At 37.7% G+C, this 15035-nt stretch overlaps 1 protein-coding gene across 3 annotated transcripts in view; it reads left to right on the top strand.

The window, feature by feature from the left end:
• The first annotated feature begins 5008 nt into the window (after positions 1-5008).
• Positions 5009-15035, top strand: part of LOC120092630 (origin of replication complex subunit 3) — a 31449-nt gene continuing 21422 nt past the window's right edge. For 2 of the 3 annotated variants that reach the window (XR_005486095.1, XM_039050774.1), the window contains exons 1-7: positions 5009-5238; positions 5336-5545; positions 5676-5850; positions 6157-6326; positions 6426-6556; positions 7589-7862; positions 8000-8077. Coding sequence is in view for 2 of the 3 variants with exons in the window: in XM_039050774.1 (XP_038906702.1) it covers positions 5164-5238; positions 5336-5545; positions 5676-5850; positions 6157-6326; positions 6426-6556; positions 7589-7862; positions 8000-8077 (1113 nt within the window). In the remaining variant the exon portion in view is untranslated. The remainder of the gene's footprint in view (positions 5239-5335; positions 5546-5675; positions 5851-6156; positions 6327-6425; positions 6557-7588; positions 7863-7999; positions 8078-15035) is intronic. The other variant, XM_039050775.1, reaches the window with a different exon arrangement.

Below are 15035 nucleotides of genomic sequence, written 5' to 3'. Positions count from 1 at the left end.
CACACAGCTTACTAAGCGATCACATAGGATTTGCTAAACGATCGTCTAGTTTTTTCTAAACGATCGCGCGCCTGAGCGTTTACTAAACGATTGTCTATACGATCGCGACCCATTTCTTAAACAATCGTGTACCTCTTTCTAAACGATCAAGCATCGTCTATACAATAGACACCTGCCTTCTCCCACTTGCTTGGTCATGGTATACGATTTTCTCTTCCTTCTTTCCTCTATCAAATCTAACAGATCCCACACCTCCTGCATTCTCACACCAAGAATATCGAGGGTTCTAAGTGGTGGTGTCCTCCTTACTGTTGTGTACGTGACGAGTCCATTCGTGGCTAGACGATTTTGTGGACGATTGCTTGGGCATTCTCAACGAGAGCGAGAGGAGCAGTCCTTGTACGAGAACGAGTTCTAAGGCGAATAAGGGTTCTTCAACTGGTACGTTTCTTGTTCTCTTGTTGTTTAAGTTTTAAAGCATGCCAGTAATTAGTTGTTAAATGCATATCTATTATGTTTGATTGTGAATGCATTAATTCTGTCACGATGAGTTTGGAATGATCTCGCTTCCACTCAAAGGTACTCTTTGATAAGAGTTCCTTCAGTTATAACCATGTGTACGTAGGTAGTTAAAGTCAGAGATTGAGCAAAATGGTTCTCTCTTGACTAAGCAGTTGACGTTGGGATTTAACCACAACAGGGTTATTCTCAACTAAGGAACAGTTGATGTTTTATGATGAAAACAACTTTACATGTGTTATGCCTGGAAAATGTTTATATTTCAATACAAGGTTACTATGAAGATTTATATTTCAGTATGTCTCTTTATTGAGACTTATGCATGAGAATCAGTTTTCTTTCTTAAGTCACTCACTAGGCTAGCAAGCTCACCTCGTTTTCAAATGTTTTTCTTTCTCCAGATAGCGGTCAAATCCTCAGAAGATAGCTCTGCATCTGCTCTACCACTCAAAGACAAGAGTTATTGTAACCGATCAGCTAGGTGGTTACTGTAATTATTGTACACATGTTATAGTTGTTCATGTAGGGACTAAGTTTGGGTATCGAGACTTATGAGACTTGTAATGTAATCTTGGGGAAATGTCCTGTGTTTATTACTTAATGTTGTTAGGCCATAGACGCAGCCGCTGTGTTTGAGATTGCATATTAGTATCAGATTATTTCCCCTAGAGTTAATAGGCAGTAAATGTCAGTAGAAGGGTTGATAACTGTTGCAGTCATGTCCTTTCCTAGGCTAAGAGAGTAGTCTGAGAGGGGGTGTGACACTAGTTTATTGTATTTTTCCTTTATGTTTCTCAACATTATATTGTATATATTTGTTCTCACTAGAGTTTTAGTTCAAATGGGAGATTGTTGGGAATGTCCTAGAACTCGCAGTTCGTAAATTTTATGTTAAACATTCTATTTATCAATAAAATATTATTGAGTGTCTTATTCAATAAGTTGTTGATTTTGCATTTTATTATGAAAATCCAATAAACATATCCATGACTATAGTATGAATACTTTAACTTTATGTGGTGACATAAACATGATCAAGTTAATAGTATATAGCCTAAGTATATGGATAAAATTGGATATCTCATCCTGGCAACATTATTGGATGCGGCCTAATACAAATGATGTGATCCACAGATCATTCACGTAGAGGCATGTGAGTGGGGGCATCCTATGCAATGAGTTTGCATGTAGACTGGACCATGAAATAGTCACTTTTCTTTATAAGGACCGTTTACTGTTAAAACTGACTATTTCATACTTAAGTAACCTAGGATAACTCGATCTTAATCCTGAGCTAGTTATGAACTCCTATTTATTCGAGATTATCCTTTGATCTGCATGGGCGAGAGCAGTTCAATAACACTACTCAATAAGCCTTCCATTTTAGGGATAAGACCGGATGGATAGCTGAGGACATAGCCCTACAAGATGGAATTCGCTCCTACCTATTTTAGGGTTAACAGATAGGTTATTCTCTTAAGTGCTGATTTCAGGTCTTGAACAATCAGAACCTCTCCTTCTCATGATAGAGAAGGACATGATTCATAAGTAGTATTATGAATCGAATTGTTCATTAGAGGGTCAGTGGGAACTTAAGGAACAAGATGTATTTATAGGGGTAAAGCGGTAATTTTGACCCAGCTGTAATTACGAACGACATGTGAAGGATCGACTTACTGATTATGGTTTATATAGACAGAAATATATCTACAGTGAGGAGAGTGCAACTATCGAGCTATAGTGGTGTGTCTTGATAGTTAACGAATGGTGAATAATCCGATTAAAGAGTTTTAACGAATTAATTACAGATCGATGGAGCTCGTGATCTGTAGGTCCATTAGGTCCCCCTACTAGCTCATTAAATTGGAATAACAAATTGAGTATTGAGGTATGAAATTAGGGTTATGAATTTGAAATGTTCAAATTCAATTTTAGGGTTTTCGATTGATTGCATATGATACAATTATAAACGTTTAATTTAATTTAAAATAAACAAAATTGGAAAATCAATTAATATTTAAATTATAATTTAAATATAAAATTGATTTATTGGTGATATTGATATTTTATTATTTAATATTTAGATATTAAATTAATAATTATTTAATTAAAAAGTTTATTTAAAAAATCAATTAAATTAGTTTTATTTAAATTAATTATTTTGAATTTATTTTATAAAATTAATTTAAATAAAATGATTTTTTGAAATCAGTTTAGGTTAATGAGTTTTTCCATTTTTGGGAAAAGCCTACTAACATGTTTGTTGGAGAGCCACCAAATTTCATTTCTAGTTCTAATGATCTTCAAGTTGGAGTTGTTATTCACATAACCCTATACATTTGCATGAATTCTTCCTATATATAAAAGCTCCATGCATGAAGAACAAGAAGCAATCTGGTGTTATATTTCCTAAAGTGATAACCTGAAAACCCTACACTTGTTCTTCATCAATTCAACTTGATTCAGTGTTTCCACCACACGTTCCAGCTTGAGCATAGTAGAGAAGATCTTGGTGGTAGTTCTCTCGGTGTTTCAAGCTCTATCTTAGTAGATTTTAGCTGAATTCGTGGAGAAATCTTCAAAGGTAATATGTGTTTCAAACCATCTTATGAATATCATATGAACAACATGCTTAAAACTCAAATTAAATGTAGTTTAAGTGTTTATTGATTTTGTAGTCCTCCGTTGCATGATATATCATTCTTTCAATATCTTGCTCCTTAAGTCCCACTGATCATCTAATGAATAATTGGTTTGTGATCTAATCATTAAACCGAGTCCTTCTCGGGCCAATGAGAGGGTGGGGCCCCTTATTCAAGACCTGGAGTCAACAAAGGGAACAACCTCTCTACTGTCCTTAAAAGCAGGTAGGAGTGAATTCTGTCTTGCACTCTATGTCCCCAGCTATCTACCCGATCTTACCCCTAAAATGGGAAGCTTATTGAGCCGGTGCTGTTGAGCCAACCCTCACCCATGCAAATCTAAGGATAATCCGAATAAACAAGAGTTCATAGTTTGCTCAAGATTAAGGTTAAGTTACATAGGCATCGTTTTAAAATAGTCAGTCTAAACAATAAACAACGTTATAAAGTAAGAGTGACTTATTATTTAGTCTGATCTTATGCAAACTCATTGCATAGGACGCCCCCGCTCCTCATGTCAATACACGAACAAATCAGGATCACTTCGTTTGTAGCACTTCACACCAAATTGTAACAACTACAGAATAGGCCACATTCGATAGTGTTACTAGAATAAGGTACCCAATCTTATTCATATACTATAGACTATTTTGGCTAATTTGATCCACTTTTATGTCTCCACATAAAGTTCATTTATTCATATAATAGCCATGAATTTTTGGTTTATGTGATTTAGTCTTTAAAAGTGCAATTCACATATATAACAATAGTTTTATTGAATAAACGTCAATAACATCTTTATTGGTAATAGAATATGTTTAACATTACAAACTGCGAGTTTTAGGACATACAACCCAACAATTTCAATCTTTGTAGAAATGAAATTGGGACGATCCCGCTTCCGCAGCAGACCTTATGGTTCCTTCAATTCTTTCGTTTATGCTCACTGAATCACAATAGAGGGATAAGATGTGAAAAAGAAATCACATCATTTTCTTCTTCTAAATTATCATGTTTGTTATATATATATATATATATATATATATATATATATATATATATATATTTTATATAGATGAGCTTGTATTTATTTTGCTCTTTCCATAGAGATGTAAAGAAGAGAAATGAAAGATTCGCGCGCCTCAAACATTTGAGGCAATTTATGAATTTATTTTTCTTATTCTTTCTCTTCGTTATTCCACCTATATATTTTTTAGTACAATCGGAGTGGGAGATTCGAACCATGGATCTCGTGACTGCTAACATAAATTGGATGTGAGTTATATTTACTTTGACCCCACCTACATTTTTCTTATTCCATCTTTATAATGTATTGTTAATTAAACACATCCACTACGTGCTAAATTGAAAGATAATCACATTATAGTTGGACTACTTCTCAATTCTTCTACCAACCAAATGGTCACACTTACGTTCATTATGAATTAATTTTAGAAAAATTGTACAAATCACACTCCTGAACTATGAGATTGGTTGCAATAAAACCTTTGAACTTTCAATTTTATCAATTATCCCCTATGATTTTTTATTAGTTCCAATCAACCCCTTTATTAAATCAATTTTTTATTTACATTAGAGTTGGGATTTATGTTCACCATGATTTTCTAAACATAAAACCCAACTCCAATGTAAATCTTTCACTGCATTATTTCTTTTAATATATGACAAGTTTGCCATCGTTTATCTATGTGAATTATACATAAATAAAAAATTGATTTAAAAAAAGGGTTGATTGTAACCAATAAAAAACCACATGAGATAATTGATAAAATTGAAAGTTGAAGAATGTTATGGTAACCAATGCTCAGGGATGGCTTGTACAATTCTGCCATATTTCAAGCGCAGTCAAAAGTCGGGTTATTCCTCAAAATTTGAATTAACGTAAACAATATATACACAATTTATAGAAAAATAGCCTCTCTTTTTCCCGCCAAGACGGCCTGGCAAATATAGCCCCCACGCCATTCGGGGAGAGTAAGAAATGGCGCCTTCCGCCGCACCTGTAGTTGAATCCCCACTTCAATCAACCGTCGAAAACATCGAAACCAATTTCCAGGTTTGCTTGTTCCCTCTTGAAATTTTATTTCCTGTTACAGAAATTTGTATGAATTAGATGAAAAATTGCAACTGATTTTTGCTTCATCTGTTGGCAGCCGTTCTATGTTCTCCATAAAACATCATCTCGAAAGAATTCGATAAAATCAAATTTATGTGGAAAATCAAGGAAGAAAACTAAACTCTCTCCATCCGTTCCTAATGGAATCGAGAATCCTGATACTGAAGAATGCGACGGGTCTCAACTTGAACACTTGCGAATGGAGGCTCTGGAGCTTGTATGGTGGAAAATGGAAACCACCATTAAGGTCAATCGTTCTGTTTTTTACTTTCGACCCACTTAGCTTATGCTAATGTTTGGCTACGAATGCTGCTATTTGTCTTCTATCTGCTTATTCCAATAGTGTCTAAAAACAATTATTGGGTCTTCTCTTGTAGGATGTTTTGAGGGATACTAATGTTAAAGTTTTTAAAGATATATGTCGCTGGGTTTATGAGTCCTTTACTGCTATTCGATCATCTGGGGCCCCTAGTTCATCTTCAGCCGCTCGGCCTTTTCCCACTTTTACTCGTGCTGAGTGTAAAACATTGTTCACAGGGTTGGTTCTCACTAGTAAGTTCATGATTCCAAAGTTCTAAATTGATGTATGATACACCATCTAGAACTTACGATTTTGCAATCAAATAACATTTGAGTTAGTTTCATGACCTTACTTGAACAAGATATGTTCCATAGATTGTACCTTAGTGTCTTTGAATTATAAGTTTCAAGAGACAATATCTTGATGTGTATATGTGCCTATTGTGCAACATGCATTCTTGTATATTGATAATATTTATGCTGTGCACACTTGACATGGAAAAATATGGGAAAACTTATGTTCCTCTTGTTGAATAAGGAATCTTGATTACTTGACAGAGAATATGGAAGTCGTGGATGATTTACTGACATTTGAAGAGCTTGGCTTTCATTTGAAATCTCATGGATGCCATGTGGCCAGTCTCTCTTCTCAAGAATTATCTGCCAAGAGTAGCATAGGCGGCTGCATCAGAAGTTTATTGAGACAATTCTTGAAGGTTACTGTTGATGTAAGTACTATGACTTTTAAGAGTGAATATTCCAAATGAAGTCGTATTCTTTGATTAAACAACTCTGTGAATTTGTTATCTTTTGTGGAATTTGAACAGGCAGCTGACATGTTCATTCTAGCATCATGGTACAGAGAACAAGGATACTATGAAAACCCAATAGTTGTGATTGTAGAAGACATTGAACGATGTTGTGGTTCAGTTTTATCTGATTTCATCATCATGTTGAGGTACTACAAAGAACCATGCCTCTACCCAATTCCGATTTCCTTTTGTGTTTTTCATTATTTCCCCCAATCTATTTTTTTTCTTCTGGGTCAAAAACTTACAAATGCCATCTACCTAGAGACTCTGACTCCTCATTATGTTTATGAACTACTTGTGTACTACTATGCGTATTTTATGAAATTTCTTTTTTTTTTTCTTTTAATTTTTATGTTATCTAGTTTTCATCTGTAAAAGAAATGTTCTCTATATTTCATATACAAAAATATGCATGTTCATTATATCTCTTAGTCTTTTTTTTGGGGGAAAAAGATACAAAACTTTTCATCAAGGGAATGAAAAGAAACTATTGCTTTGAAATACAAAAGGATACTACAAAACCTAGCATTGACAAAACAAACCATAAAGGACTTAAGACATAAACCGAAGGACATCGTCATGAGATTAAAGCAAGAAAAACCAAGAGAATTATATCTCTAAGTCTTAAAAGCTTAAGAAATTTAAAAAGTGATTTACAATCAACCAAAAGGAAAAATGATAATGAAATTTCCATATTTTCTTCAAGAATAACAAGATTTAAAAAGTAGTCAAAAGGATAAATCATTAATGCCTTGGAATAGAAGATTCCTTCATGTCACCATAACCTTATTAATGTGTTTTATGCAAAAAGGTTAGCAAAAACAACCATTTGTTCATCTATTGTTCCTAGGCTTTGACAATCTGTGGCAATGTTTCTGAGTACTTTTAGATTTTTCTGGATTTTGACATGAAACTATGAAAGCCAAAGCTCTCTTCTAAAATGACTAATTTATAAGTCGAAAGGAAAATCCAACAACTTGAGTGGATGGGGATGGATCACCCAACCTTAAGAAATTAGGAATTATAAAATGGTCTCAGCTGATTGATGTATTTGTTTTTTGATTTTATGCTTCATTCTCTTGTTTAGTCTTATGACAAAACGTTATTGCCTTCTAATTTGCGATGTATATATTATTTTCGAGTTATCATTTTGTATATTCATGATTTTTGTACACCAGTGAATGGGTTGTCAAGGTTCCAATTATTTTAATTATGGGAGTTGCTACAACAATTGATGCTCCTGCAAATGTGCTTCGTTCAAATGCACTACAGCAGCTGTGCCCTTGCAAGTTTGTATTAGGATCACCGGCTGAGAGGATGGAAGCTGTTGTTGAGGCTGTTCTTCTAAGGCATTGTTGCATGTTCAGCATTGGTCACAAGGTTGCCATCTTCCTGAGGAAATACTTCTTAAATCAGGATGGCACTTTAACATCCTTTATAAGAGCCATGAAGGTTGATACTTCAATTTCATTCAGATTTAATGAACTAGCACTTGGCTGTTGTTTGTTATATGTGGCATTCTCTCTCATATTGTTTTTGTATTATGATTAGGCTTCCCCTGATGTTTTGTTTGGCAAATAATTTTGCAGATTGCATGCATCCAACACTTCTCCATGGAGCCCTTGAGCTTTGTGCTTGCAAGATTGCTTGTTGAAGAAGAGAATATGGTACCTTTTAGTTATTTACTTCTTTTACTTCTCATTGTATAATTACTTTGTACTAATAAGTAGTTGCAAGAACTTTTCACTTTCTATGAAGCGTCTTCTTCACCTTTTATTTTAATTCATACTATTTTCTGATGCAATTATTTTGGACTTTTGGAAATAGATTTTTATGAAATAAGGAAGTTATAATTCTTGTTAAATCTTAACTGAAATAGGTGCTTTAGTTATTTGCCAAGGAGAATGTTGTCAAGTTACTTTGTGCCTCATGGTCACAAGTTCAAAGGAAAAGTAAAATTTTTTTGGTTGAGTTACCAAAACTGTGGCTTGGAGTTCGTGGCAAGAAAGAAATAATTGAATCGTTAGTGGAAAACAAAAATAATTTAACAATGTGATGGATCGAGTTAAGTTGCCTTTTATGTGTCTTTCTAAGGCCTTTTGTAGTTGTACTGAATCTGTAATTAATTCCAATTGACAAACGTTTTTGTTAGATATAAATAGGGATGAAAAAGAATGCTGGTTGTCACTACTGATCGTAACTTTTCACTAAATGAATGAATGGTTTGTCTCTTGTTCTTAAAAAAACAACTTTTGCTAAATTCAGGCTTTCTATAATTATATTAGAATGTGGAGGTCACAACCTACTTGAATAAAGAGAATAAAGGAAGTTCTCTTGAATTGTCAAAGATATCTATAGAAAGCCAGAAATGATCTCTCCTCTATGCAAGTTCTTTATCATAAAGTTCACCAAAACCTCTATATCTATTTTGTCTTGACGGTAGTCTTACTCAAATTGTATGTGTTGAAATAAGGAGTGTGTGCCCTAAGGACGTTTTAGTCTTTTACATGCTTCTACTATTTTTAGGTTTTTGTCAGATCTATTTATATCTGGGTATGGGTGGTTTGTAAGTGTGACAAAAATTAATAAACTCTTTATATCGTGGTTTTTCCTCCCTGGCCTAGGGTTTTCCATGTAAACCTTGTCTTCATCTTCTTTTCTTATCTTTCAATATAGTATCAGAGCAAGGTGACAAAACCCTAGGTCGCATTGAAGAAATTGAGTCAGCAATATTGGTAGAAGATGGAACAATGGCAGAAGCGTCAACAACCGCCACAATTTAGGCCGCTGTCAATCAATACCTTTGGTTGATTCTTAACCTAATTCGGTCACAACAACTGTTTGGGATCAGCCCAGCCGCGTCGCACTAGATCCAGTTGCAGTTCGGAGAGCAGACCAGCAAAACCCAGCCGGCGATCTAGATCAGCGCACCAGCCGCTTCAAAGCTCCAGTGCATTGCCGGTTGCGCATCAACCGACCTAGATCCCCAGTGCACCGACGAGCTACAACTCCGATCTTTAGCGCGCCGATCCGTTTAGATGTTATCCCAGCGCGTCTGACCCTTCTTCCAACGTGGCTTCGGTCAGGTCTTTTACGAACTACAGCGCATCTAACCCCTCTTCCAGCGCGGCTTCAATCCTGCCTCCGACATGCTTCAGCCTAGCGGCTGGCTTCTCCAATGGTCTCCAGGTTGCGGCTCGTCTAGAACACCAGCCGCAACACCTACCATACCCGTTCCAGCCTCAGATCTACGCCGCCGAGCCCACGGGTAGTATTCCTCTTTGGTTCCGATCGGGCAGCACCTTACAACCTTTATTCCAAGCGGGTCAATCAGTCACGGAAGCCCTAGACCACTGGGCTTTACTCCGGTTGGAATTCAACAAATTGCTAGTCTCCAACAACAGATTGCAACACTTGGGGCATTCTGTGGGACGCCATCCAATCTTCAGATGAACCCTAACCCAGACTTTTCTTCTAGTCTACCGCTATATATGGAAAATCCGGTAACAGTCTTCCTTAATTTACCTGCTGCAAATATTTTATCTGGTTCTGTGGGAAACTCTGCAGGAATAATTATAGGAGAAAAACTGAACGGCCAGAATTATTTCTTCTAGTCTCAATCAGTTAAAATGGCCCTCGAAGGGCGACATAAGTTCGGATACCTGACTGGTGAGATACCGAGACCAAACCTTGGGGACCCTCAGGAACATGCCTGGAAGGGAGAAGACTTTCTTCTCCACTCGATACTGATTAACAGCATGGAACCTTAGATCGGAAAGCCTTTGCTGTATTCTGCCACTGCTCGAGACATTTGGGAAGCGGTCCAGAAACTCTATTCAAAACGACAGAATGCCTCGCGTCTATATACATTGCGAAAACAATTCCATGAGTGTAACAAGGAACCATGGACGTAACCTCGTACTTCAATAAGCTGTCTTTATTATGGCAAGAGATAGATTTATGCCGGAAAATTGTCTAGAATTGCTCGTGTGGCGGGGTCCAGTATTCGAAGATTGAGGAGACTGATTGCGTCTATGACTTCCGAATCCAAAGTTTGATATGGTTCGCAGTAGAATATTGGGACAGAGGTCGATATTGTCCCTTATGGAGGTTTGCTCTGAAGTTCGATTGGAGGAAGATAGGACCGATGCTATGAACGGTTATGTAATTACAGCTGTGGACTCTGCTGCATTTGGAGTAAAATCATCTGGATCTGAGAATGGCAAGTAGAGTGGCAAATTGCCTCCGATATGTGAGCATTGTAAGAAACCATGGCACACGAAGGATCAATGCTGGAAACTACATGGTCGACCCCCGAATGGCAAACGTCGGTCTTCAAATGACAAATCAAAGTTTGGCTGAGCCCTCGTGAGTGAAACCACTGATGATGCCTCCTCGTCTCAAGTGACCAACCCGAGTGACCTAGGTATTATTGGAATCAGTACAGTTACTCAGTCAGGTACTACTCATTCTCTTAGTCTTTTTATTGAGAGAAATGATACTTGGATACTGGATTCAGGAGCGACCAATCATCTGGCTGGTTCATCTGATCAATTCCTCTCGTACTCTCTGTGTGCTGGAAATGAGAGGATTCGAATCGCAGATGGGTCCTTTGCTCCAGTTGCTAGAAGGGTCGTTTGTCTCATTTTCCAGGGTTCGTTTTACAAAATGTTCTGCACGTGCCCAAAGTTTCTTATAATTTGTTGTCTATAAGTAAAATAACCAGGGATTTGAACTGCAGAGTTATCTTCTCACCTGATGATGTTTCATTTCAGGACTTGAGCTCGGGGATGACGATTGGCACTGCCCCTGTCTCTTATACACATCTAGATGTGTATAAGAGACAGGTCCTGCACGTACCCAAAGTTTCTTATAATTTGTTGTCTATAAGTAAAATAACCAGAGATTTGAACTGCAGAGTTATCTTCTCACCTGATGACGTTTCATTTTAGGACTTGAGCTCGGGAATGACGATTGGCACTGCCCGACATGATAGGGGCCTCTCTTTCATTTCTGAAGATACTACCTCTAGTAGCCCGTTTAGGACTAGTTTGTTATCGTCATTTACAATTTTTGAAAAAGACTATTTGTTATGGCACTTTCGCCTTGGTCATCCAAGCTTTCAATATATGAAATATTTGTTTCCTCATTTATTCTCTAATGTGAATATTTCCTCTTTATCTTGTGATGTTTGTATATGTGCCAAACAACCCAGGGTGTCTTTTCCCTCACAGCCTTATAAACCTTCCTAACCTTTCCACTTGGTTCATAGTGATGTTTGGGGCCCATCGAGCATTACTACCTTATCCGGCAAGCAATGGTTTGTCACTTTCATTGATGACCACACTCATCTTACATGGGTATTTCTTCTTGTTGATAAGTCGGAAGTTTCATCTGTCTTCCAACAGTTCTTACCACGGTTGAAAGTCAGTTCAGTACTAAGATTGCTATCCTTCGGAGTCATAATGGACGGGAGTTTGTTAATAACACTCATTGTGAGTTCTTGAATTCAAAAGGGACTATCCACCAAAACTCTTGTGCCTATACTCCTTAGCAAAACGGAGTGGCTGAACGAAAAAATCACCATCTTATAGAAGTTGCTTGATCTCTCATGCTTCCTGCATCCCTTCCCTCGTACCTTTGGACTGACGCTGTTCTCACTGCAGCTCACCTCATCAATCGTATGTCATTCCGTGTTCTTAAGTTCCAGACACCCCTTGAGTGCTTTAAAGAATTTTTCTTGTCTACGCGTCTCTTTCTAGATATCCCTCTTCGTGTGTTCGGGTGTACTGCCTTTGTTCATAGCCACGGCCCTCACCAAACAAAGTTTGCTCCTCGTGCCCAGAAATGTGTCTTTGTGGGGTATCTGCTTCACCAACGGGGCTATAAGTGTTTCCATCCATCCTTAAGGAAGTATTTTATCACTATGGATGTTACGTTCCTTGGGGATCAGCCCTTTTTTCCCGTTAGTCCTTTTCAGGGGGAGAATTCTAGCGAAGAGGCTAACTCGTCTACCTACTCCATTCCTACAAACTTCGAGCCTACTACAAACTCTGTGCCTACTCTTGATACAAACCCTCTTGTGCTTACTCCTTACACAAACCCTCCTGTGCCTATTCCTGATACAAACTTTCCTGTGCCTACTCTTGATACAAACCCTCCGGTGCCTACTCCTGATACCCTTCCTGTGTTTGACCCGGTCCTTCCTATAGAACAAGTACCTTGGATAACATACTACAGGAAGAATCCTAGAAAGGAAATAGTGGCCTCTGTTGCTGCGCCGAGAACTGCCTAAGAATCGGAATTGGTACCTACTCAGGTTCAAGTGCCCCTGTTTCTAATGATGCTTCTGGGAGTAGAAATGAGTGTGTTGAAGGTGATATAACAGAAAGGGGCGAAATTAATGGGATGACTCTCGACGAGGATAAACCTACAAATTATAACGAGTCACCAGGAGAGACGTAGGAGGATGAGGTTTTGCCACAAATAAGCAAGCATGATCACCGTTTCCGTGTTGATGAGAAGTCTGGAAAAACCGGAGATTATGATGCCTCCCTTGATATACCAATTGCTCTACGAAAAGGGACTAGATCGTGTACCAAATATTCCATGCATAGTTTTCTGTCTTACAGTAACTTGTCGCCTGGGTTTAAAGCCTTCACCACCAATTTGGATACTGTGGCAATACCAACCAGTGTGCATGCGGCCATGGAAGTTCCCGAGTGGAGAGCTGCTGTCATGGAAGAAATGAAAACTCTCGAAACAAATAAGACATGGGATCTTGTTACTCTTCCCAAGGGTCACAAAACAGTTGGATGCAAATGGGTGTTCACTGTCAAGTACAAGTCTGACGGGACTCTTGATAGATACAAGGCCAGACTGGTTGCTAAAGGATTCACTTAGACATATGGGATTGATTACTCAGAAACCTTCTCTCTAGTAGCGAAGCTGAACACAATTCGGGTCCTTCTCTCAGTTGTAATTTACAGAGATTGACCCCTCCATCAACTTGATGTAAAGAATGCTTTCCTGAATGGTGAGTTAGAAGAAGAGTTCTATATGAGCTCCCCTCTTGGGTTTGAAACAAAATTTGACAATCGGGTCTGCAAACTCAGAAAGTCCGTATATGGCTTGAAAAAGTCTCCAAAAGCATGGTTCGACAGATTCACTACCTTCATTAAGTCCCAAGGTTTTGTTTAGGGATATTCTGATCATACTCTATTCACGAAGAGACCCGAATCTGGGAAGATTGCTGTTCTGGTTGTATACGTTGATGATATAGTTTTGTCAGGAGACGATATAGCATAGATTGATAGATTAAACCAGAGTATGGCAGGTGAATTCGAGATCAAAGACCTTGGTAGTCTGAGATACTTTCTTGGTATGGAGGTAGCAAGATCGAAGGATGGAATATATGTCTCAACGGAAATACACTCTGGACCTGTTGAGGGAAACCGGGATGATGGGGTGTAAATCTGTTGATACTCCCGTTGAAGTCAATACTAAAATGGGAGATTCTATTGTAGGGGTTCCAGTGAATAAAGAAAGGTACCAGCGTCTCGTGGGAAAATTGATTTACCTGTCTCATACTAGATCAAATATATCCTATGCTATTAGCATGATCAGTCAGTTCATGCAGGCTCCATACGAGAAACATATGAAAGCTGTTACTTGGATTCTGAGGTATTTAAAGTCTACTCCTGGAAAGAGCTTAATGTTTTGAAAACATGACAATAGATGCATTGAAGCTTATACTGATTTAGATTAGGCAGGATCCATTACAGATAGAAAATCAATGTCAGGATATTGTACCTTTTTGTGGGGTAATCTTGTTACCTGGTGAAGTAAGAAAGCAAGGTGTGGTTGCTCGAAGTAGCGTTGAGGCAGAATACAAGGCTATGAGTCTAGGGATATGCGAAGAGATATGGTTGAAGAAAGTCTTATTTGATCTCCACCAGGACAGTCATGGTCCCATGAAACTTACTGTGATAATAAAGTAGCTATTAGCATCGCCATCAATCCAGTGTAACATGATAGAACAAAACATGTTGAGATTGACAGACACTTTATTAAAGAGAAACATGTTGTATTTCCGACCTCCCATCGAGTCAATAGGTTGCTGATGTTCTCACCAAAGGGTTACTAAGACAGAGCTTCGACACTTGTGTTAGCAAGTTGGGTCTGATTGATATTTATGCCCCAACTTGAGGGGGAGTGTTATGTGCCCTAAGGGCATTTTAGTCTTTTATGTGCTTCTACTATTTTTAGGTTTTTGCCAGATCTATTTATATCTGGGTTTGGGTGCTTTGTAAGTGTGACAAAAATTAATAAACTCTTTATATCGTGGATTTTTCTCCCTGGCCTAGGGTTTTCCACGTAAACCTTGTCTTCATCTTCTTTTCTTGTCTTTGAATAGTATGTATTTCAAATTAAATGCATAAACAATCTGAACTACTTTGGAAATGCACACCCTTCATGGTTTTAGTGCAATGACAGACCCACTTATGATGAAACATAGAAACAGTTGCTGTTACTTGTGGAGAAATTGGGTTTACACCATAGGCGTATTTCTTGCATCATGCATGCACTTGGGTAGCATCAGTTAGTGCTTTTATCAGTCATGTT

Source organism: Benincasa hispida, chromosome 12 (assembly GCF_009727055.1).
Source record: "Benincasa hispida cultivar B227 chromosome 12, ASM972705v1, whole genome shotgun sequence".
Classification (NCBI taxonomy): domain Eukaryota; kingdom Viridiplantae; phylum Streptophyta; class Magnoliopsida; order Cucurbitales; family Cucurbitaceae; genus Benincasa; species Benincasa hispida.
This window is presented reverse-complemented; position numbering and strand designations above follow the sequence as displayed.